The 25,647-nt window shown below is 44.1% G+C and overlaps 1 protein-coding gene across 1 annotated transcript in view; it reads left to right on the top strand.

Annotated features, from left to right (window-relative positions):
• The window catches only part of OGFOD3 (2-oxoglutarate and iron dependent oxygenase domain containing 3), a 1,107,281-nt gene that overhangs the window by 852,210 nt on the left and 229,424 nt on the right, over window positions 1-25,647 (top strand). The window contains exon 7 of the mRNA XM_069200289.1: window positions 4,018-4,171. Coding sequence (XP_069056390.1) covers window positions 4,018-4,171 — 154 coding nt within the window. The remainder of the gene's footprint in view (window positions 1-4,017; window positions 4,172-25,647) is intronic.

Genomic DNA, 25,647 nt, shown 5'->3' with positions numbered 1-25,647 from the left:
TTTACCCATGATATATTTCAGCAGGCCAAACTTGCTGAAATATACCAGGGGAAAGCCCTGAGAAAAAGGTAAAACATGCGGAATGTGATTTGTTAAAAAGTGGTTGCTTATTTTGAGTCTCATTTTCATGGTGAAAACTCAAAATGGGAGACTTTTATCTCCCATGATAAATACCACACCTTGGGGTAATGTTATTCACGACAAGTGGTAAATACCCCATTCTACTCCTTCCAAGTTTTAATCAGCGCATAGGGAAAAAATAACATCCTTTGTCTCACCGGCTTCCCACCTCAAACTGCAGAGAGGCTTGAAAGAAGAGGTGAGGAGAACAAGTAGATGGAGGAAGAGGCAATGGTGTGTATAGTGTTTTTTCCCCTCACATAACAAAATTCCTCAGTCAGTCACTCCTCAACCATATACTTGATGATTTAAATAAAATTATGTCAAAATACACCTTTGCACTCTATGGTCTATGATCAGTTAGGACTCCTAGATCTTGTTGATTATCTGGAGGAGATATGTCCTTGCAAATTCTACAGCCTCTTCCAGCAAGACCCTAAGACCGCAAGCAATTTGTTCTTTACCGTTCAGTGTGGTGTAGAAAGGAGGGATAATGTGCATACCAGGACCTGCTCTCTCAGATTATAGACAATGATTCTTGTGTGTTTATTCATTCATCAGAAAATCATTAGTTTGTCCCCTTTGAAACATTGAAGATACTCATGCTAGTTTGGAACCTGGGAGTGGTTCCACTGGATAAATGGATCTGTTTGGTGAGTCTTCATGATACATTGTTCAACATTTCCATTTCCCAGCTTCTTTGTCAATTTTGATAGTTTGTGGTGTGGCAAGCTCAGCTTTGCAGTTTATATCAATACTCTTCAATTTACAGGCATCTGCTAACCATTGAAGGCTTTTAGTCCTGTTGTTAAGTGGAAAGGTGGAGCAGAAATGGTGTCTCTATGACTTCAAAGAACGTCCTGCAAAGTCAGTCAAGTTGGTTCTGATGCTGGGAACCATTTGGAAGATGGGGCTAAATTTGATGAAGACACCTGCTATTGTTCAGATTGTCATAGCATATCCAGAGAAAAAAATATAGTGTACCTGATTCTGGGCTTGTATTTCATGAAAGACAAAGTCATCTTGCCCACAAACCCCAAAGTCCATTAGATCAAGCATTTTACTTTCTTTTATCTTTCCAAGCCATTCAGCATTCAATCTGAAAGTTTTATGCATTTGATCTGCTTTTCATCTCTTTGCTGGTTGGCCCCTTGTCCAAGCAGTGCTTTGTAATCTTGTTTTCAGCCCACATTACTTTTTCATCACAAGAAGGTGAAGGACTCCATTAGAGGTGGAGTGATGGTGAATTCCACCAAAAGTCTTTCAGCAACAGCTGCACTCTATATGGGGTGCTGCTCCCGGACATCTGCATTGCAGCTACGTAGAAGAGACACACGTTCTCCAAGAACTACCACATGGGTTTAAATACATCAGCTAGCTCTTCAGTGGGCAAACAGGCCTATAAAAGTGTTTCATTGAAGGTGAGTGTGCTTTCTTCCTATTGAATAATTGGTATTTTGTTTGCAATTCCAATCCAAGCAAGTAAGCCTATGAAAGAGCCAATCCTTGAGAATATATTGTCTTCCTTAGATCCACATGCATTTCTCCCTACCCTGTCAGATGCTCACTACCTATTCCCAGTATTCTTCATACATATGTTGTGAAATCAGAACTACAGTGGCCTCTAGAAGGAGTAGTCCACCTCATTGGCTGATGTTTGGGTACTTTCACATGAGGTGGATGCATTACTAAACAAATGTTGTTGGGCCTTTGATGATTCTATTGCTGTTTATTGCTATTTTAAGAGTACTGCGGATGGGGAATGATTAAGATATGTTCATATATTAACGATATCAATCCTGAAGAAAAGGAGATACAGATAAGTAACTAATTTCTCCCCAACCCACAGTAGAAAACCATGTCCTTTTGACCTGCTTGGAAAGAACTGAGTTATCCAGATATTTCATGGCTAACCACTCTTCATGCTGGATATTGTACTGTTATTTTGTACTGAATCAACCATTGAAATGAACAATGCTTATTTAAGCTAGTGGTTGTGTTGTGAGGTTATTTTAGCATCATTTTATTGGCACGTTATTTTATCCGCAGGACTAACAATGCTGTGCTCTACTATAGAACCTTAGTGGTGTTGGTAGGAGTTCTAAAACCTCATATTGTGACATTATGGTGTGACTTTTTCTTATGTTTCACTCTTTTAGGCACTGCTCTGCTATTGTCATGTTTCTTTATCTTAATCATTGCAGTGCATGCCTTTTTATCTAGAATGCAGTTGATTCAATACAATTAATTGAACCAATTCCTGTTTCTGTTTGTCTTTGCATGTGTTATCCCAATGTAACTGAGAGAAAAGGGTAAGATCTGTTTCATCACGATTTTCCTGAGAAAACAATGTTATGTGCGTGGTGCTACAATCACCTCTATCCTTGGGTACTGGTAGCTGGCTGGAAGGATTAGGCCGCCACTTGTCACACAGTATGGAATTGGACTCAGTTCCCCACAATCCGGTTGTGCTGCTGCCCAAGTCCAGCAGTCTCGTTGTTATAATGAGAGCCAACACAACAGTTGCTGGTGGGGGCCACTGGTATGTATTTGTGGTTACCAGCACTTATTCTTCCGCAAGACAGGACAAAATAAAGAAAGCAAAAGGACTGAAGAAGACCGAAAGCTTTCACAAAGGTAGAAATCGGGAACCTGCAAGATCTATATAAATGGGTATCAGTATCTGGTAGGGGATTAAAGAGACCTGGGGTGAATTTAAGAGTACGGAGCCTTAGTATTGGGGAACTGGCCTTTAATTGCACCGCCCCATGCTTCTGAGCAGATCCTCAGACGCAGGCACTCTTTCGTTTAGAAACTAGGCCATGAGAATAAGCTGCAAATATTCTACAATCCACAAAGAATGTATTTTTTTGAAACCGTAGCTAGTAGCATCTATGGGCTCCAGAGATTTGATGCTCAAACGTATGTGAAATGCAGCTGAGCAGTCTACCCAGGATATTCTCTGCAAGCATTAACCCTTGATGGATGCTTAAGAAACCATCTCTGGTGCATTCAAGAGGTCGTAAAAATATTGAAACTTTTCAGGTTTGAAAGTGTCCTGCGGTAAAAGTTAAGAGCAAAGAATTATGCGTGCGATAATGTTTTTGTAAGCTCCCCTGGTATTCCTGGGCGTAGGCTCTCTTGCATTCACCTTCTCCATCCTCATCCATTTATCATAATCTTCTATTTCTTTCTCTGAAAGGTTTAAACATTTGAAATTAAGTACTGCCATCAAATTTGTCAACGAAGGTTGGGTGGCTTATTATCGTGTACCTCAAATGCACATGTTGCCGACTTGAATATAACTTTACTTAACAGATTAGGGAAGCAGTTTCCGTTCTTGCCACATTGTGATTGCCCTTAAAGTGGTTCAAATATAAGAGAGGGTAGGACAAGCAGTACAACTGTCTAACTCTGTTGGATTAATTGCAGAACAGAATTGCTAGAATACTTTGTTTTAGTTAGTAAATGAAAGAAGCAGACTGAAAGTAAAGAATGTACTGAACAAAAACTAGCTACGGTGAACTACATTTGTAAACATCCAACACTGGAGCAGTGTTTATGTAGAGCAGGATGAGTAGTAGCGATTACAATTTGTAGCTCTGCTGAGATCACTCCTTGAATTTATGTGACAGCATAGTTTTGAAATAACAAACATATTGCCTCCACTTTTCACTCATTTGAGGTGGAGAGCAAAGTGGCTGGCAGGTATCACAGAAAAATCATCTTGTTACAAGGACGATATCCCAGAAAGCAACTCTGTAAGGGGAAATCATTGTAATCATTATTACGTGACTTTGTAACATTTGCGTTCCAATCATGAGCCATCACTGCTATCACACATATGTATCCCTATGTTAATGCCTTCATTTCTTTTTTTTTTTTTTTATATTTCAGAGATATAAGACAAAGAATTCAGTTGGCGATAGCAAAATCTTTTGGTATCAGTTCTTCTAACTTGTACTTGACCAAACCCACGTTCTTCTCCCGAATGAACAGCACAGCAGCAAAAACCACACACGATGAGTACTGGCACCCTCATATCGACAAGGTAACTACCAGGCTTGGTGGATCATGTGGGTGTGATTTATCTTGGTACCTGACAGAGAATCTATATTGCCTAAGTGAGTTCAGAAGTCTTGCTGTACGTGTTAGCAGACCAACAGTATCTGCTCTGCCCATCATTCACGTGATTGGGTGTTTATGAAATAAGCTATAATGACTAATTTTTTAAATCAATTTAAGAAGGAATTACCTACCTTAACTGATGTTCTCTCGTAGGGGATTTCCATGTATAGTCATAAGCATTGAATAGTTCCCCGCGCCTGCGGGGACCCCGGAGCACTGTTGTGAAGTATATACTTAAGTGCAAATACCAACCCTTTGAAAAAAGGTTTGTCAAAAAAACACTTAAGAATAACACTGTGCAGCCTATGTGAACAGCTACACAGGCCAAATTGTTAAAAGAAAAAACAGTTATAGTGTAAATTCACGTTTAAACATCTATTTATTTTATAAATATATTAACAAATACATTCTCATATTTTATTTACACCTCTCATGAGAATAAAACAATGCCGGGCAGTGTAGCCCATAGGCTGCCATTATACAGAATGAAAATAGAGCTGTGCCTTTAAGAAAGTAAAGTCTTCCTGTTTCCCATCATGCACAGCGAAAGGCAGTTGCCTCAGTTCTTTTTTCCGGCTCCTTCTGACAGGACCCTGAAGCATTGAGCTCTACCTCACAAAGTTTTTTGTGACAGAAATTCATTTAAAATCTTTTGAATTTCAATTTCACTCGACGTTTTTAACATTGAGTAATCATTTCCTACTAGTTTCTGTTAAATTCTGACAGAATTTTGAGGTTTTTCTAGTTTAGAAATGCCTTCACTTTTTGACAAATGTCCTTCTTGTGGCAGAAAAAAGGCTAAAACAGATCCACATATGGTCTGCATAATTTGTCTTCCATCCAGCCACAAACCAGAGTCGTGTGACATCTGTAAAACCTTCTCCAGAAGAACTCTTCGTGATAGAGAGAAAATCCGACTTCAGGCGAGAGAGGATGGAAGAAAAAGTGGCCATTCCACCACAGAGCGAGGAGAAGGTCAGGCTTCTACCAGGGCTCAATCTGTTTCCTCTATAACTCCTACCAGACCTGCTGAAGAACGGCACAGGTCTCCGACGACGTCGAAACAGGGAACGGCGCCAACATGTTCGCCGTCGAGGAGTGGGTCGCCGGCGAGGAAAAGACATCGCTCGCCGTCGACAACCATTTCGCCGTCGAGACGACGTGGACACACGGCGTCGAAAGGATCTGGATCGCCGTCGACACGGCGAGGACGATCCACGTCGAGGAGATCCGAGTCAGGCTCGCCGTCGACACGGCGAGGACGATTGAAGTCGAGACAGTGTACTCGCCGTCGGAGACGTTCGCCGTCACCACAACGACGTCGAGGGTCATCGTCGAGGGGTTCTCCACGGCGAGAGGAATCGATGTCCAGAGGTCGCCGTCACCGCTCTTCGACGTCAAGGAGTGTGTCGACGTCGAGACAACAATCAAAGAGGCCTAGAAGGGTTTATACAACATCGGAATCCTCGGCCTCACTTATCCTGCTCCCAGCGTCTCCACAGCTCTCGCCTCGGCAGTCGCCGTTGCCGCAGACACCGGTAACACCTACGGCTCCTCTTCCGGCTCCTCCTTCAGAGCCTGTTCCGAGGACTCCAACGCAATCTGTCAGGCGTTCTGGACATTCTTCTAGACGTTCTTCTTCCTCTCGGCACCATCGTCATGAATCACAGAGATCTCAGCATTCACATCATAGACATTCTTCTTCGTCTACACAGGACTACTCTCCAACTCTATCGGACTCACCGTCCCCGAGAGTGTCCCCCATAGATGATGTGAATACATTCCAGGAGGTCTTGGTGCGAGGGGCAACCAAACTGAATATCCCGCTGGCGGTGCCAGCTCCATCGACGTCCGTAATCTTCGAGACCTTGCATCACAGGACATCTTCAAGACCTTTGCTTCCACTGGTTCCGGGTCTTATTGAACCGGCAATGGACATTTTTCTTACACCGGCCGCAACAAAGTCTGCTCCTTCCAGACTTATTAAAAAATACCGTCCACCAGAACAAGATCCTCTATTCTTGAGGTCGGACCCAGTACCGGACTCGGTGGTTATAGTGGCAGCAAAGAAATTGCATTCTACGTCACCGTCTTCCTCTTCACCTCCAGATAAAGAGAGCAGAAAGATCGATGCTGCAGGACGAAAAGTATGCTCTACTGCATCCATCACCATGAAAGCAGCCAGTGCCACTGCTCTATTAGGGAGATATGATCGAGCCCTCTGGGACTCTGTACTGCAGTTTGCGGAGCATCTTCCTAAGGACAAAAGGGAAGATTTCCTGGAGGTCGTGTGCGAGGGAGCTATGGTTTCTAACCAAGTTATAAGTGTTGCGGCGGATTCTTCGATACTATCCGCACATAACTATGCTCACGGAATAGCGCTCAGAAGACATGCATGGCTGCGACTTACATCGCTTAAACCTGAAGCACAGCAGAGAATACAAAATCTACCTTTCTCAGGCTCCACTTTGTTCGGCTCTCATGCCGATGACGAGATGGCCAGGATGAAGTCTGAGCTGGATACCCTGAAAGCAGTAGGCATGGAACGACCGAAAGAACAGCGAAAGGTATTCCGCCCATATCAACGAAGACTGTTCACCCACAGGTATCAGACTCCACATTGGATGTCTTCACGTCCCCAGCAACAGCAACAGCAGCAGCATCATAGGGGTTTCTCCACACAACGAAGGTCGACAAGGGGTCGTTCAACACCTCAAACTCAGGCAACTCGACAGGCTCCCGCGTCGAAGCCCTGAATCTTCGGTTCCCCCTCCTCCGTTATCCACTCCGGTAGGGGGAAGTATCTCAAATCATCTGGACGAGTGGCTACGCATCACAACAGACGCCTGGGTATTGAATATTGTGAGACATGGTTACGTTCTCAGATTCACCAGCCCTCCACCATCTGTTCCACCCAAAACAACCAGCCGACACCTCGAAGCTCTTCAGTTAGAAGTCACCATTCTATTACAAAAAAGAGCCATAGAACCCGTCCCGATCAGCCAACAAGGGAAGGGGATTTATTCGAGGTATTTCCTTGTGCCCAAAAAAGACAAGCAAGAGTTTCGTCCCATTATAGATCTAAGGACAGCAAACAAGTGGATTCGCAAAGAGAAATTCAGGATGCTATCCTTGCACCAAATTTACCCACATCTTCGCCAGGGCGACTGGCTCTGTGCAATAGACCTTTGCGACGCTTACTTTCATATTCCGGGGACCAAGAAACATCGAAAATTCCTAAGGTTCACCGTCGGAAAACGTCATTACCAATTTGCGGTTCTGCCCTTCGGCCTCAAATCAGCGCCAAGGACTTTTTCCAAATGCATGGCGGTGGTAGCCGCTCACTTGAGGAAACATCGAATATTTGTCTACCCCTATCTAGACGATTGGCTCATAAAGGCCTCCAGTTATCTAGAGGCACAACAACATTTCAAATGGACTCTACAGCTGTTGCAGAGGTTAGGTCTTCAAGTAAATCTCCTGAAATCCACAGCAACACCTGTTCCGAGGTTGCATTACTTAGGGGCCATTATAGATACCAATCTAGGAAAGGTGTTTCCTTCGGAGGAACGACGATTATCGATTCTCCAAAAGTGCAAACAACTGCAAGAGACTCCGCAGACCACTGCAAGAGTAATAGCTTCTCTACTGGGCTCGATGGCGTCTTGTATCCATCTCGTTCCCAATGCTCGCCTCCATATGAGACCATTACAGGAAAACCTGGAGGATCAATGGAGTCAACTAATGAACGAATGGGAGAGCAAAGTCCTCCTTTCTCCCCACGCCCTACAGTCCCTCAAATGGTGGTGTCTACCCGACAATCTCTTGGTGGGTATCCGTTCCAACATCGGCCTCCAGCTCAAACCATCGTAACAGATGCGTCACTGCTCGGATGGGTAGCGCACATGGAACATCTTCGAGTCCAAGGCAAGTGGTCACAGAAAGAGAGTCTCTATCATATCAACCTGCTGGAGCTTCGCGCAGTCCACCTTGCGCTCAAAGCTTTCCTTCCCTTTCTGAGAGCGGAAACTCTCCTTCTCCAGACGGACAACGTGGCCACTATGTACTACGTAATCAAACAAGGAGGCACCAGGTCCAGGATTCTATCCAGAGAGGCTCAGACAATCTGGCATTGGCTTCTAGCCAGGAACATGTCGCTAGTAGCAACTCACCTGCCGGGCATCCAGAATGTTCAAGCGGATGCTCTCAGCCGCGTAATGGACGAGAACCACGAGTGGGTTCTACACGACGACGTCGTTCATTCCATTTTCGCACTATGGGGTACCCCCTCTATAGATCTATTCGCAACCCCAGAAAACAAAAAATGCCAAAACTTCGCCTCCAGATATTACCATCCAGGGACACTGGGGAATGCCCTGTGGATAAGCTGGTCAGGAGCATTTCTTTACGCCTTTCCGCGTTATCCAATGCTCAGTCCAAAATGATCCTGATTGCTCCGGAATGGCCACGCCAATGGTGGTTCCCAGACCTTCTTCACCGGTCACTCAAACCACACATCAGGCTCCCTTATCGTCCGGACCTGCTCACGAAGTTCAGAGGGCAGATGTCCCATCCCAACCTCTCATCGTTGAGTTTGGCAGCATGGCTCCTGAGCTAGTGCAATATGGACACTTGAACTTACCTCAGGATTGTATGGAAATCCTGAAAGAATCAAAGCGCCCTTCCACACGATCCACTTATGCAAGCAAGTGGAAGAGATTCTGCATGTGGTGCTTAGGCAACAACATTGATCCGATATCCTGCGGAGAGGAGTCTATTCTGCCATACTTGTTAAGTTTGGCAAAATCGGGCTTACAATTGTCATCAATAAAGGTACATTTGGCGGCTCTAACAGCATACAGAAAGAGCCCCTCACAAACTTCCTTTTTTCGAATCCCAGTTATTAAGGACTTCCTGGAGGGTTTAAAAAAGGTTTTTCCTCCCATTAGAAGACCATCTCCTCCATGGGAACTGAATGTTGTCCTATCGCGTCTGATGCTACCTCCATTCAAGCCAATACATAAGGCATCACTTCAGCATCTCACATGGAAAACTGCTTTTCTAGTGGCAATCACTTCAGCGTGTAGGGTCAGCGAAATCCAGGCCCTTTGCGCTCAAGAACCCTACACGGTTTTTCATTCTGCGAAAGTGGTAATGAGAACTCATACAAAATTTTTACCTAAGGTAGTCTCCGACTTCCATGTGAACCAAACAATTTCATTACCGACTTTCTTTCAAAATCCAACTACTCCTGCTGAGAGAACTCTGCACTCTCTGGATGTAAAGAGAGTCTTGAAATTTTACTTGGACAGGACAAAAAGCTTACGGAAATCACAACAGCTTTTTATTAACTATGGCCCAGTTAGAACAGGGTTGGGCACGTCTAAACAATCTTTATCCAGGTGGATTGTTTCATGTATAATGTTATGTTATCAGTTAGCAAATAAATCCCTTTGTGGTAGGCCAAAAGCCCACTCTACTAGAGGGAAGGCAGCTACTACAGCATTGATGAGAAATGTCCCTTTGGCAGAAATATGCAAGGCTGCCACTTGGAAGTCGGTCCATACCTTTACTAAGCATTACTGCCTTGACACAGACGCTAGGGCAGATGCGCAGGTTGGACAGGCCTTGCTCAAGAATTTATTTGCATGATTCATGTTTTCTCAGTATTCTTCTGTCTACTCCACCGCGGTTATGGGGATGGGCTTGCTACTCTATTCAATGCTTATGACTATACATGGATATCCCCTACGAGAGAAGGAATGGTTTCTTACCTGTATCTCCAGTTCTCTCGTAGGGGTATTTCCATGATAGTCATAAGCAACCCTCCCTCCTCCCCGGTGGAGTTGACATAGAACATGAATATTATCGAGGTTGGTACTCCAACAAATGTTTTGTTTCTTCAGGTCAGGTTACAAGCCTCCAAAAAAGAACTGAGGCAACTGCCTTTCGCTGTGCATGATGGGAAACAGGAAGACTTTACTTTCTTAAAGGCACAGCTCTATTTTCATTCTGTATAATGGCAGCCTATGGGCTACACTGCCCTGCATTGTTTTATTCTCATGAGAGGTGTAAATAAAATATGAGAATGTATTTGTTAATATATTTATAAAATAAATAGATGTTTAAGCGTGAATTTACACTATAACTGTTTTTTCTTTTAACAATTTGGCCTGTGTAGCTGTTCACATAGGCTGCACAGTGTTATTCTTAAGTGTTTTTTTGACAAACCTTTTTTCAAAGTTTTGGTATTTGCACTTAAGAATATACTTCACAACAGTGCTCCGGGGTCCCCGCAGGCGCGCGGAACTATTCGATGCTTATGACTATCATGGAAATACCCCTACGAGAGAACTGGAGTTACAGGTAAGAAACCATTCCTTATTTTCTAATGGATAAATGCTACATCCCGACGATTCCTCATCTTATGAAATAGCTCCATGGACCGACTAGATCCAGAATGTTTGGCAAAACTACGAGGTACTGTAGAGCAGCTCCTGAATGATGTCTTTAGGCAGTGCTCCCATGTGGCTCCAAAACTGTCTTCCCTGGTACACATGGAGCCACTCTTTCCCCTGTCCTTACTTCTGACCTCTTTTCTAGCGCCACAGACTCAACAAAACAAAACTACAACATGAAGCCATTTGGAGTAGTCTTACTACTGTGGTGTTAGGCGATTGATTAGCAACTGTCTGAGGAAGAAAGTAAACAGGTTCGAAGGTGGGTAGCTCTTTTTTCTAATCCAGCAGTCTCCTGTAGGCAAGCAGTTCAGCACCCCACACAGCCTTTGTAGCTATAACATAAATAAATGTTACTGTGCGATACAGTACATTTCTCCCGAAAGTCGCTCGCGTTAGCAGAAGCTCTCAGAGCAGTAAAAATGTCAGGAAGAAGATGGAGCGAACTGAAGTACTATTACTCAACTGTTATCTTGACCCCAGAAAACTATACTGAATAATTCAAACAAAATAACTCTCTCCAAGCACTGTAGTGTCAAGGCATAATTTCTTGACACTCGTTCCATTCGAGAACTAACTATGGTTTAGTATACAAATATTGGTGTTGGTACATTGTCTGACATAATTAGTGTCATAAACGTTGCATACAAAAAAAGGTCATGGTGAGACATCTTTGTAAATTATATTGTGGGCATACCATGTATGTCAAATAATATTTCTGTGTATGATATTGTGACATGAAGTAGCAATTTTGCAAACACTTTCTAGTTGTGTGTGCCCTTGTGCCTTCAAGCACCTTTTGCACCTTGGGTGGAGGCTCCACCTAGTAAAGGTACTGCAACAAGTATGAGGGATGCAGAAAAAACGGGAACACAAGTTACCCTCAGTATATCGAGGTTTTGCAGTCGTCTTCGATAAAGGCAAGGCCACTACTTTGCACCGCACAATCCCTTCAACTGTCGGATAGATCTACAACCATGTTCACAAATCCTGTGTCATTGCATTTACACTTTAACAGAGAAGGAGAACTCCATTTCCGACAATACTTAGATGAAATGCTTGCTATAGGCTGTAAATGACCTTCTAGGTCCCCAGCTCCATCACCACAATTTTCTGCCTCTAAAAAGACGGGGGCAGTGGGGTTTTGGTGAACCTAGGGTCTGTATTGACTATAAGGCCCTAAACAAGATCACAATTAAAAAAAGATACCGTCTGCCTCTTATCTCAACCCTTATTGATCTAGTTAAAAATACACGAATATACACAAAGTTGGATTTGTGCTGGGCTTACCATCTTGTCCGGGTGGGTGATGAGTGGAAAACGGCGTTCTGGACCAAATTTGGTTTGCACGAATACCTCGTCATAGCTATCAGTCTCTGCAATGCCCCTGCCGCCTTCCAATATTTTATCAACCAAGCCCTACATGACTTTATCAATCAGTGTGCTTTCTATATTGACGATATTTTAATTTACTCCAATACCTACGAAGAACATGTCACCCGTGTCAAAGCCATTTTACAAGCCTTACAACAACATCACCTCTTCGCAAAGCTAGAAAAGTGCAGTTTTCATGTTCAAGAAGTACAGTCCCTCAGGTATATCTGTACCCCAAACAGGGTAGAGATGGATTCTAAAAAGGTTGAAGCTATTGCTCAGTGGAAATCTCTGCAAAGTGTCAGAGAAGTACAAAGCTTCCTGGGCTTTGCCAACTTCCATAGGCGTTTTATTGGTCACTTTTCCAACATTGTTGCTCCCATCACTAATTACTCCATAAAGGAATGAAGTTTCAGTGGGGAGAAAAGGCAGATAAGGCCTTCCACCAATTAAAAGACAAGTTCAATGATGTACACTGTGCTGAGAGTCCAGTGGATTCCCAAAGGTTTGCAGAGGCAGGTATAGATGGGTCTAATGATCTATTTGTGGTAGTGTGGGCGAGCAGTTAGGCTTATCAAGGAGTCGTGTTAAGGCTTTGTTGTACTCACAAAGACAATGAGACACACATTCAATGAATAAATTTGAGACCAGATTGAAAAAATATAATTTACTTTTATATATGCTTTGAACCAAAGAACTTGATTATAAGGTAAGCAATGTTTAAATTAAAAATATTTTTCAGTTTAAAAATATCGGCACTGCTATTTTCAGTCTTTAATGTTATCATATGGGAGGAAAACAAGAATGCAGTTTTACAGGTAAGTGCTCAACTTACAAATCCAGTTTTCGGGGGTTTTAGGTCAACACCATACAAGATTCAACTCAGTACCAAGAAGGCACCCACAGTGGCACAGGGGCGGACGGGTGCAGAGGTCAAGTTCGGAGTTGAATGCCCAATGTTAACCAATGGAGACTGAGGATCAACGAAGATGCGCTGCTTACAGGTGAGTAAAAGCGGTATCAGAGTTTGGTCTCCTGGATTGAGGTAAGCACATGTGAGGGGAGCTACAAGGCAGCACCAAAGTTACACCCTCAGTGGCATAGGGATGGCTGGGTGCATAGTGCCAACACAGTGTCAGGTGCCTAATGTTAACCAATGGAGATGGGGTAACCGAAGATGTGCTGCTCCCAGGTGAGTAAAGCAAGGTCAGGGGTCAATCTCCTGCAGTTGAGGTAAGTACAAGGGGGGGCCATAAGGCAGCACCAAACTTACACCCTCAGTTTTACAGGGATAGCCAGGCCACAAGGCAGCACCAGTCTTACACCCTCAGCAGCACAGGGGTGGCCGGTTACAAAGTACCAACACAGCGTTGGGTGCTCAGTGTTATCTAGTAGAGGAGATCGGTTTCAGAAACAGGCTGCAGGCTCTGGCCAGGAGGCTGGACGAAGGCAACCCGGTGGAGAATCTACACAAGCCACACCTTCCTGGACTCCCCCAGGCTGCTGTTCAGAAATGTCTGGCTTTGGTAGGTTTCCCTAGATGGACTCTGAGTTTGGGGCAAAAAACATAGATTAGCCCCCTTGCAAAAACAGGTTGTTTTGTGACAATAGGATTTGGACTGTTTCCTGTCGCAGGCACTAGGCCTACCCACACAAGTGAGGTAGCATTTTAATCAGGAGACTTAGGGGAATGCTGGGTGGAAGGAACTTTGTTTCTCCCCTATGATTCCAGAACTTTCCATCACAGAAATAGGAGGAAAATGTGTTTTTAAACAATTGTTGAGGTTTCCAAGGGATCCTAGGTACCAGAACCTGGTGAGAGCCACACTAGTGACCCCATCATGGATTGCCCTGTTTATCTAGTTTTCAAAAATGTACAGGTTTCCAAGGTTTCCCTAGGTGTCAGCTGACCTAGGGCCCAAAATCCACAGCTAGGCACATTGCAAATAAAGGGTCAATTTTCTGTGGAAAAATGTGATGTGTTTATATTGCTTTTTGGGACGTTTCCAGTCAGAGGCACTAGGCCTACCCACACAAGTGAGGGAGACTTCAAGGAACACAGAATAGTATTGCCAATTATCTCTGCATTTGAGCCTTCCAAATGTAAAACAAAATAAGTAATTTTGATAAATGCCCTCTAATTCACATGCTGGTATGTGTGCCTGTAAATTCAGAGATGTGCAAATAACCACTGCTTCTAAACTCCATATCTTGTGCCCACTTTGGTGATTATTGAATTTACCCGGTACACAATTAAAAACCATTGCAAGGTGCACTCAGTTATTAGCTTTGGGAACCTCGGTTTCTCGGTGAACCTACTAGCCCTATATAACCCTTCAACCAGAAGGGTCCAGCAGACATAACAGTATATTGCTTTCGAAAATCTGCCATAGTTGGAAGAGGTTACAGATGAAAACGAAGACACAAATGGTTGGTTTTTCAACTCAATTTCAATTGTTTTTTTCATTCCAACTGTTATTTTCTATAGGAAAACCTTCAAAGATTTACACAAATGACCCTTTGCTGAATTCAGAATTGTCTACTTTTCAGAAATGCCTTTCGGGATCCACTATTGGTTTTACACCCATTTCTACCTCTAACTGGAAGGAGATTGAAAGCACACCAATTAGGAATAAGCATTTACAATGCCATGGGTCTTGCGTTTGCTCGAGTTAGTGCTATTAGCATTTTAAACTTCTAACTGGACTTTTCTTGCCACATAAACCGAAAATGAAAAGTATTACAAGTTCACATAGGGAACTGATTTAAAGCGCCACGCCATGAGCATGAAGGTGACTGTCCGGTTTTGCCTTTGCATGGTAATAAAAACATTTTTTTTTAAACAAGATCGATCGCAGTGTGTAAAACTTTGAATTTGCGTCGGAGCGCTAGGATAAACAATAGAAATAAACTGGTAGTTATGAAAAGTGATCGATTACTGCCCAGCGAGATCGCGCTGCCTAAGAAATAAAGAGAAAAATTAGTCCAGAAACCATACCGAAAACATGGAGCCTTGTATTTTTTCACTAGTTGACCAGTGCTTTTCAGGAGGGCTAAACACTGGAAAAGTCATGACGTATGCATGCCTTTCACTGATGAAATCAAGTGAATTTTAAAAGGCAAGCCCATGAACCAGCAAAAGTGATGGGCATGACATGGGTGTGGTTAAAAGGCCACATAGAGATTACAACAGGGACAGAGTGCTTTCACGCTCAACCCTAAAAATGGGATATGTCTAGTAAAATGCCAAAACTGTGTTGAAAAATGTTATGCCATTTGCAGGGAAAAAACAGACGCTTTCTTTCTTCCACAAACTCTGGGTACCTTTAGAATCCCCAGGATTTTTGGGGAAAAAGATGCAAATTTGGCGTCAATACCTTATGTGGACAAAAAGTTATGAAGTCCTCATCACAAACTACCCCAAATATTTTATAAAAAGGCCTACCATGGGGGGAAAAGGCCTAGCAGCGAAGCAGGTAAGATGACCACCATGAACTTCCTGTTATTACATTTTACAGCTCCTCATGATGATATTTGTTATTAAGTTTCTGTAGTGTCTTAGAAATTATGCTATATTAAATAGACAGGACGGCTAAGATGCTCTGAGCAACACACTCGCTGTGTACCTTTTTGTGTTGTTTGGGAATACACGGACATATCTTTCCTTCTATATGATCTCTGACACAATGGGCAGACCTTCTTTATTACGGCGGCCCTGCAGATCTTTGTTTTAATTCTACAGAAAAGGACTTCACATACTCGTCAAAATCGATACAAATGTAGTCTTTAGATGCATGTCTGTATTGTGAAAAGTGTGGCGTCTGTGTGTCTCATCCTTTATTACTAGTTTATAGTAAAAGGGAAGGGACTTATAACAATTTGTGGCTCGGCGTTCTGCGCAAGCTGTAAAGTAACAAAGGTGACGATACCATGGTATTTGCGTATTATATATCACACTGAAATGAATTTAAACATGCCACCTCTTCACAATATCCCCTAGGCCTTAGCAGCTCAGGCATCTTTGCTACCAAAATAAATACTTAAGGATATCATTAAATAATGTTGTACAACTTACAGGATCCCTTTAGGCCAGCATGCTGATTGTCTCTCTTTTCTATAAGCTTTATTTAATCTTCCCAACCCCTCTTTTGGGAAAGTGAATTAGAAATATTGAAACGGTTCCGTCATGCACCAGCTGTTGCCAGCTGGCAGAAGAACAATGGCGCACAGGGCTTTTAATAGCTGTTATTGTTTTTAGTTCCCTGAAAAGGACAACTCTGTTAAACTCGCATCTGGAATAGGACATTTTCTATTTCAGAATTTGTTTTCAGTTTCTTTTTTTATCTCCCGCATTAGTTTCAAGCAGCATGTGCATTTATTCACATGTATGCAGAGATTTCCAACTTGTAGACAACATAGTCCTGCTACTCAAAAAAATAATCTCAAATGGACAACTTTATTAAATCCAAAATAGATTTGGTTAATATCGTGATTTTAACTGGATTTTCTTTGTTGCCTTTGTGAGTTCTGGCTCTTTTTCAAGACCCCATAAACTCATGGACTTTACACTGTTCTTGTCTTTATTTATTTTTTGAGTCTGCACATCTACTTGAAAACAGTAGTAATTGAACCACATCTTTGTCTTGACTTAATTTCATAGATTGTGCCAAACCATATGTAGCAACTGTTGTGTTCCAAGGCCTGCTGTGGCCACCAAACGTCTCAAATTCCTTCTGTGGGTTGCATCAAGATGGAGAAAGTAATTTTTGTTTTATTTTTATAGGAGCTTTTTGTTCCTCGACCTTTTATGAAGTTGCATTTGAAAGTTGCTGACATTTTTTTAGCTGCATTTATTAGAATAAATTAATTCCTCTTCAGCTCAGCTTTCCATTTTTGAGGTGTTTTTGTGTTTCCAGACAGCTCTTCTTTCCTTCCGCTATGAAGGAGTCCTGAAATTCTAAATCCACGTCTCGAAATATTTTGTATATCATGACTGTTTCTGGGGTAAGTCAACTCTAGGTGTCTGCCCGTAAGAGGGTTGAGGAGAACGTGTCACTGCAGTGTTCCTGCCATATTGGAAACGGCTGGGTTATGTCACTTTGCATGAGACTGATAAAACCTTGCACCACATGCTAGCTTGCTCTCCTGTTGAATATGTTATGGCAGTTTATTTATGCTGTGCTGAGCATATGATATCAACCTTGCCTTACAACTGGATAAGGAACTGTTGATTGTGATCAAGCCAGCAATTCCTTCCATCCTCTGTGGCCACTGTCAGGATTCAGAAACAAGATATTCGTGCTGATTGAAAATAATGCTTCTCCTCAGCTACACAACTACACACATGGTCTACATCATACTTATAAGGCAGAAGCTCAGAGCAATCAGGTAAGCAGTAACAAAGCAAGGAGAGAACGGATGAATGGCACCGTCGGTGTCGTCTGAGACCCTAGCGGGTGACTAGACGCGTTTTACAAGTATACTGATTGATTGGTCCGAAGTTTCACAATTCAGGAAGGCTAATGTGACTAAAAAGAATGAGCTATACAATGCTTAAACAATTTGTTGTGATTATATACATGTGTGGCCTCTGTGACATAACGCACTCTGTAGGTCTTGGAGGACTCTAAAAACCTAAAGCACTCCCAAGGATACAGACCATACCACAGAGTAACAATAAGGGAGAGCGACCGATTGGAGGAAAGGAATGGAACCAAAGGAAAAAGAGACCACAGGAGTAATTTATAGAAGGTATAAAAGGTTTCTATCGTCTTTTCATACTCTGTGATGGCTACCAGGCATGCTGCTTCTTGTATACCATTTCTCTGTACTTAATTTGAGGCGGTGGTTGCCGGTGGGGGCCATGGGCACTCATTATTGCGGACAGGAACTTATTTTTCCTCATCAGAAATTTCCAGAGGACAAGAGAGGGAAAGACACACAAATGGGAAAGAAGGAGGAAGAGAAAAAAGGAAACCTCCTCACCAAGGGAGAAAGCTGGAACTTGCAAGAGTGAGAAGAAGGAGCACACATTGTCTGGCAGTGGATTCAGGACTAGGCAGCCTTGGTATTCAGCGTGCTGCATTTAATAGCGCCAGCCGCTGGAGTATGAGCAGCACTTTGGGCATGGACACTCATTATTTTATAAATTAAGCATTGCACTTTCTGTTTCCATGGTCAGAAAATTCAGCTAGACTTTAAGAATGCTACCACCATGATACAAAGGAATCTGCACCAACATATGCCCTGCCTCTTCAGATGTCATCGCCCAAGCCCTGGGAACTGTGGCCAAGCACTCCATACCATTCCGATTTTTGACAACCTCGAGAGTACATTTGCTAATTTCTCATGACTAGTGGCGGCTGCCACTCAACAGGGGTGGCAAGGCAGGACAAGGTGGGGAAATGGGAGGAGGGTAAAAAAAAAACAATTGAAATGCTTAGCTTCAGGGGAGACGCGTTTGTCTCCCCTCCATCCTCGTCCTCTTCTCCTTCCCGGCTACACCCAGGCTCCCAGCCAATCTCGAGGCTGCTTTAACCAGCATGACAGCAGCGTCGTGATTGGTCTGAGTGGCCTGCTTCACCGCTCAGACTGGGAGTGGGAGCCTGTGCATGTTGTTCACTCAGCTGTGCAAAGTGCCCATGTTTGTTTGGCCAGCCAAACAGACATGTGCACTTTGTGCGGTAAAAGCCTTCCTCTGGCCCTCTTCCTCCAGCCCAGCCCCATCCCTTACTCCCAGGAAAAATAAAATGATGATAACATTGCTTTATCATAATTTTATTTTTCCTTTCCCCACATTCCAGTGGGGCGATGCTCCTCCGCCTTAGCAGAGGAGCCGCCCCTGCTCATGACTCATGCTTTTTAGATAGTCATAGTTTGTAAAAGCAGTCTTCATAGAAGAACCAAACAGTTGAGAGAGTCATGTCCGAGTTCTTCAAAGTAACTTTTTTAGTGTCTTTACATCATTGGATCACGCAGAGTCACTATACAGTGTCTTTAAAGACTGTAAAGGCCCAAGCTGGTCTGCAGCTGTTTTTAAAAAAACATTCAAAATCTTTAAGGTATACTGTTTTTCCAATTTTAGAAGCAAATATGACCCATTTTTGAAACCCTAAATCCTCTAGCAAAGTGCAGGCCAAGACAATGTACCAATCCAGAACCAGGGAATTCGGCAGACTGTAACCCACAAATCTATGCAATAGTAGAGGGGGGTGCATACAGAGCAACAATCAGTCCTGTGAGACCACAGGATTACTTGTTGTATTACTGAATTTTAGAACCTCTTTCACCATGGATGCACACAAACACAAGAAATCCATATTATATATTTAAACAACTTTATTAAAAATGAATGTCCTAACATAGTGCAGATTTAAATTCATTTATGTAACTATAATAATATACACAAACATGGCAAAAAAGCAATTAATAACATAGTAAAAACAATTGGAAGATTCTAATGATACTCATTGAATTCAAGCATTAAGTCATGGAACCAGTCTTTGTTAACCAACCCCTTATTCTAGCCTCTTAGCATCATTTTTTAAATTTCTTAGATGAACATCAGCCTGCGTATATTAGCTGAACAAATGATTTGTTGTCAATTAGCCTCTGTACTTTGAGAAGGTATTTTTCTGTTTGTTATTGGGTTTCCAAGCTGTGAAGGGCCTGACCGCAAGGTACTAAAGTGCAAGTGCTCACTATGTGAAATTGTATGTGTAATTGGCTTTTCCCTGAATGGCATTTTTGATTAACCAGTAAGTCCCTAGGAAAGTGCACTAGAGGTGCCTAGGGCCTGTAAATCAAAAGCTACTATTGGGCCTGCAGCACTGATTGTGCCACCCACATGAGTAGCCCTGTGAACATGGCTGAGATCTGCCACTGCATTTGTCTTTGTGTGCAGTCTTAAACTGCCAATTCGACCTGGCAAGTGTACCCACTCCAAACTCCTGGTGTATGTCTGGGGCCTGGCCTGGGCAAGGCCGGATCCTGTAAACAACGGAAACTTTCCTTTGATGGTTGCCTACTTCAAAGGCAGAAAGGGGTATAAGTAGTGGCCCCAAAACCCCAGACTTTAGATCACTTCTGGAAGCAAGAGGAACCTCTGCCAAGGAGAAGAGCTGAAGAGCTGAGAAGGGCTGTTCCTGCCTGTGACTGCTCTGTTTGGCTATCCTGCAGTTGCTGCTTCTGCCTGTGAAAGGCAACAAAGACTGGACTTTGTTGTGAATTCCTGCTTGAGAAGAATCTCCCAGGGCTTGAACTGAGCTTGCCTCCTGTTTTGAAGTCTCAGGGCCATCAAAGACTTCCTCTGCCAGCACCTGGACTCTCTGCTGAGGCTCCTGCCCTGCTAAGTGGTTCCCAACCCAGTACCTGGGCCCTTGGAAGGTAAAGTTGACAGAACCAAGACTGAAATCCATTCACAGAACACTGTGCGGGGACTTTTTTTTTTACACACCATCTGCAACTTGGCTGACAAATGACGTGCTTCCCGCTTCGCGGATGAAATCGACGCTCCACCTGCATCGCGGTTGGGAGATCGATGCATCGTGGCTGGAGAAATGTAGGCCCTTGACCTACAAAAAAATATGCATGACTCTCTTGCAATGGTGTTTGTGGAACAACAGTACATTTGAAAGACAGTACTCAAAGAGAGGTGACTCAAAAGGAATGTTCTCTACTACTGTTAAATCACATTTGCTATGTTCAATAAAAACATTAGAGACATTAGCTCCTTGGTGCAGACAAATACATTCTTGCTTAATCCTTGCAAGATAAGTCACATCTGGCATGTTGTGATTCAAAGTACTGTTAAACATTTTAAGGCCTGAGAAGGAAGATGGTGAGTGGCTGACTCACTCTGGCAGTCTTTGCCAGAAGTGTAATTAAAACTGATGGTCACATCTACATACGTGCGTGCGTGTACGGGAAGAATAAGTTATGTCTTTGCATTTCCTTCAACAATACATAGGAGTTCACCTTACAGGCAGAACAGAGGTTCCCCACAAGAAAAGGAACAGTACAGTTTGATCTTGGGATAATTTTCAGTTCTGTAGCAAGGATGTATTTGTCCACTAAACAGATGCTCAAAGCAGCTATAAAGATAGTAAGCCAGACCCACAGTGGTATCCAGTATGCAGAAGAAGAAGGTTACTTACCTCGGACAGTGGTGAGATGTGGTTGGGCAGAATCATGTGGCAGTGGTGAGGTAGGCAAAGGAGTTGGATGCACAGAACTTTGACCACCAGCAGACGACGGGCCACAACAGGGGCAGCTTCAGTAACAGGTCTAGGGCCAGTTACAGGCCCTGAGGCAGAGGCAGGAACACCATTGTCCCTAGGAGAGGAAACTCTTATGCAGTGGGGAAAAGTGTATCCAAGTCACCAGTCCCCAACATTTGAAAGCGGTCTTCCTCTAGTACACATAAACGTACTTCTACCCCCAGACTAGGGAGAATGGCAGGCCTCAGCTGTACATATGGGTAAGGTACCTGGGAATAAAACTTCAAAGATATTACATCAGCTTTTTGCAGTATTGTAAGACTGCATCATAATTTAATTGTAAATCAAGCATCACTGTTGAGGCAGGGAGATTTAAGGGGAGCAACATGGCTCAGCCCATGATTATTTTATATGGGCTCAATTTTGTCTTCTGAGAAGGGACCGCTTTTTCAAGGACAATAGTACTAATGGCAGGGTATCAGGCAAATTTAAATGTGCTTCTGAGCATATCTTCACTGCCTTGTTCGTACGGATACAGTTGTTCTTTCTACCGTACAGTGGACTCTCAGTGAAAGGCACAATGAAAATGCTAGTTTACTCCTAGGGCTTTACAAATTGCCTGCTCTACTGCAGAAACAAAGTGTGTTCCACTGTCACTGCTAATTCAGTTCTGTGTCCTGTACCAAGGGATAAAATCTCGGAGTAACCACTTAGCCACCGTGATGGTATCTGCATGGGCACACGGTTCCACCCATCATGAAAATGTACATACAACAACAGGAATGTATGAATAATTTACACATTTGGCTACCTGAATAAAGTCTACTTAGATGTGCACAAAGGAGCCCCAAATAAAGAAGGTCAGCAGCAAGTGTAGCCTTGATATCCTTCTACAATATTGTGCGACAGGTATATGGCACAGAACTGGCAATAACTCTGGACTATGGAAGAAAAGCAGGATGCATACCAATAGGTTGCAGCAGCATCAGTCATGCTGTGTGTACCAATTTGGACTGCTCCTTGATCCAAGTTGGTGAGGGTGAGGAGTAGATATTTTAGTGCTACCATGTGCAGAGAGCTGTCTCTAGGAACCCCTCCAGGGCCTCTTTGACGTTACCAGTTGGCCCAGAACGTTTTTTCATTTTCGGAGTCTTGGCCTTGCAATTGAGACAAACTTTTTAAAGATGGTACATGCAGTAGCTCTGTTAATATAACATGCATAGTGTTAGAAATTGGGTCTTTGCTTGGCAGTCAGGTTACCCCCTGTCCAAGCAAGAACCCTCACTCTAGTCAGGGTAAAAGAGAATCACCCTCAGCTAACCCCTCCTTACCCCCCAGGTAGCTTGGCAGAGCAGTAGGCTTAACTTCAGAGTGCTGGGTGTAAAGTATTTGTACCAACACACACCGTAACTTAATAAAAACACTACAAAATGACACAACACAAGTTTAGAAAAATAGGAAATATTTATCTAAACAAAACAAGACCAAAACGACAAAAATCCACAATACACATGTCAAGTTATCAATTAAAAAGCTAAAAGAGTCTTTATGTAGTTTAAAACACCCACTAACACTGTTAGCGTGAAAACGTACCTTGGATGCGTCAAAAAACCCGCACGGGCGAGTTTTTACTTCAAAAAGGGCTTGTGATGCGTCAATTTCACTCACGAGCGAGACCTTGTGTCATTTCTCCTTTCATCGGGTCGGGCGTGTTGTTTCTTCTCTCCGCAGGAGAGCGATGCGTTGATCCGCTCAGCACTCTCTGGTCCGGGCAGACCTTGCGTTGTTTTTACACGCCAGGCAGTGTTTGCATCGGATATCCAGTCGCATGATGGTCCGAAAACCACACAGCGCGGGTTGCGATCTCTCAGCCTCCGTCAGCGAGGCTGCACGTAGTTTCTCCAGCTCCATGCATCAATTCTTCGGTCGTGTTTCTGGCGAGCGACGATTTTCAGTCACAGAGCCGGCGGCACGTCATTTCTTCAGCCGCAGATCGGAGTCGCGACAAACTTTTCCCGCAAGGGCCTCTGGTGTGAATTTCTTCCTCTTAGGTTGCCAGCTTCTCCTTTTAGGGTCCCAGGAACTGGATGGGCACCACTTGGCAGAGTAGGAGTCTCTCCAGAGACCCCAGGTGCTGGCAGAGAGAAGTCTTTGCTATCCCTGAGACTTCAAACAACAGGAGGCAAGCTCTAAATCAAGCCCTTGGACAGTTCTTCTCAAGATGGAGGCACACAGAGTCTAGTCTTTGCCCTTTTACTCTGGCAGAAGCAGCAACTGCAGGATAGCTTCACAAAGCACAGTCACAGGCAGGGCAGCTCTTCTTCCTCAGCTCTTCAGCTCTTCTCCAGGCAGAGGTTCCTTTTGGTTTCCAGAAGTGTTCAAAGTCTGTGGTTTTGGGTGCCCTTCTTATACCCAACTTCTCCTTTCAAGTAGGCCTACTTCAAAGCAAAGTCTCTCTTGAATGTGAAATCCTGCCTTGCCCAGGCCAGGCCCCAGACAGTCACCAGGGGGTTGGAGACTGCATTGTGTGAGGGCAGACACAGCCCTTTCAGGTGTGAGTGACCACTCCTCCCCTCCCTCCTAGCACAGATGGCGCATCAGGAAATGCAGACTACACCCCAGCTCCCTTTGTGTCACTGTCTAGTGTGAGGTGCAACCAGCTCAACTGTCAAACTGACCCAGACAGGGAATCCACAAACAGGCAGAGTCACAAAAATGGTGTAAGCAAGAAAATGCTCACTTTCTAAAAGTGCCATTTTGAAACATACAGGCCCTCATTACAACCCTGGTGTTAAATCCCGCTTACCGCTGTGCCGACGGCCGCCAACATACTGTGACCGCGGCAGAAATCCGCTACGGGTATTATGACCCACATTGAGAAATTCGCACTATCCAGACACCCACACAAGTCCACCACACCAAAGGTCAGTAAAAAACTGTCGATAGCAAAACCCACACCGCTACACCAACAGGAAAACGCCCACAGTATCACGACCCATGAATCAACCCGGCAGTCTTTCAACCGCGGTAAACCATTGGCGGTACACACCGCTGCACTCAAAATACACACACACTTACAAAACACAACCACATTGGACAATTCAAAATACACACACCTGACACACATACACACACCACACCCACACACCACTATAAAACACACACCCAAATTACCCACAACCCCTTACATGCAACAATTTTGAAGAAGCAGAGAGAGAGAAAAGCAAAGACTACACCATCGTCCAGAGGCACAGAACACCATCACACATACACCATCCACGCACCTCACGCCACACACCCCAACACATCACCCCACACATTGCATCACCCATCACCTCACACATCACTCACACCACATCCTGGCACATCAAAGACACCCCAGGTTTTCTGAGGAGGAGCTCAGGGTCATGGTGGAGGAAATCATCCGAGTAGAGCCACAGCTATTCGGATCACAGGTGCAGCAGACCTCCATTGCAAGGAAGATGGAGCTATGGTGGAGAATTGTGGACAGGGTCAATGCAGTGGGACAGCATCCAAGAGCAAGGGATGACATCAGGAAGAGGTGGAACGACCTACGGGGGAATGGTACGTTACGTGGTATCAAGACACCAGGGAGCCGTACAGAGGACTGGTGGTGGACCCCCACCCCTCCCCCACAACTAACAACATGGGAGGAGCAAGTCTTGGCGATCATGCATCCTGAGGGCCTCACAGGAGTAGCAGGAGTACTGGACTCTGGTAAGGCAAATCTTTACTACTATATCCCCCCACCCTACCTGCATTCCGTCACATACCCTCACCCTCACTCCCATGACTCCACCACCTCCCACACACCCCACCATCACAACCCAACACTCCCACAACCAAGCCCTGCATGGACACTCATCACAGACATGCATGGACACCCATCACCAAAGCATGTCTCACCCACCCAGGGCACAAAATCATCACTCACACAAGGGCTAAGGCGATAGTGCAAGCACAGTAATACAGGGAAACACACCCATTGCACAAGATGGGACACAAAGATAAAATAACAATGCATTTACTGGCGGTGGTGGAAACCTCTGTGCCCACCCCAACAGCAGGTACAGCCGCCACCCCCTACCAGCAGCCCCTCAGCGAGTTTCCCATGCCCGCTCACCCAGAGGGGTGGGCATCTTCTTCGCCCCAGGCACCTCAGCCCCTGCCCCAGTCAGCCCTGCTGCCCTCAGTGAGGAGGCTATTGACCTCCTGAAATCCCTCACTATTGGGCAATCTACCATTTTGAATGCCATCCAAGGTGTTGAGAGGCATTTGCAGCAAGCAAATGCATACCTGGAGGGCATTCATTCTGGCTTGGTGGCCCA

Source organism: Pleurodeles waltl, chromosome 7, assembly GCF_031143425.1.
Source record: "Pleurodeles waltl isolate 20211129_DDA chromosome 7, aPleWal1.hap1.20221129, whole genome shotgun sequence".
In the NCBI taxonomy this organism is placed as follows: Eukaryota; Metazoa; Chordata; class Amphibia; order Caudata; family Salamandridae; genus Pleurodeles; species Pleurodeles waltl.
The sequence above is the reverse complement of the archived record's forward strand: the minus strand, read 5'-3'. Positions and strand labels throughout refer to the sequence as shown.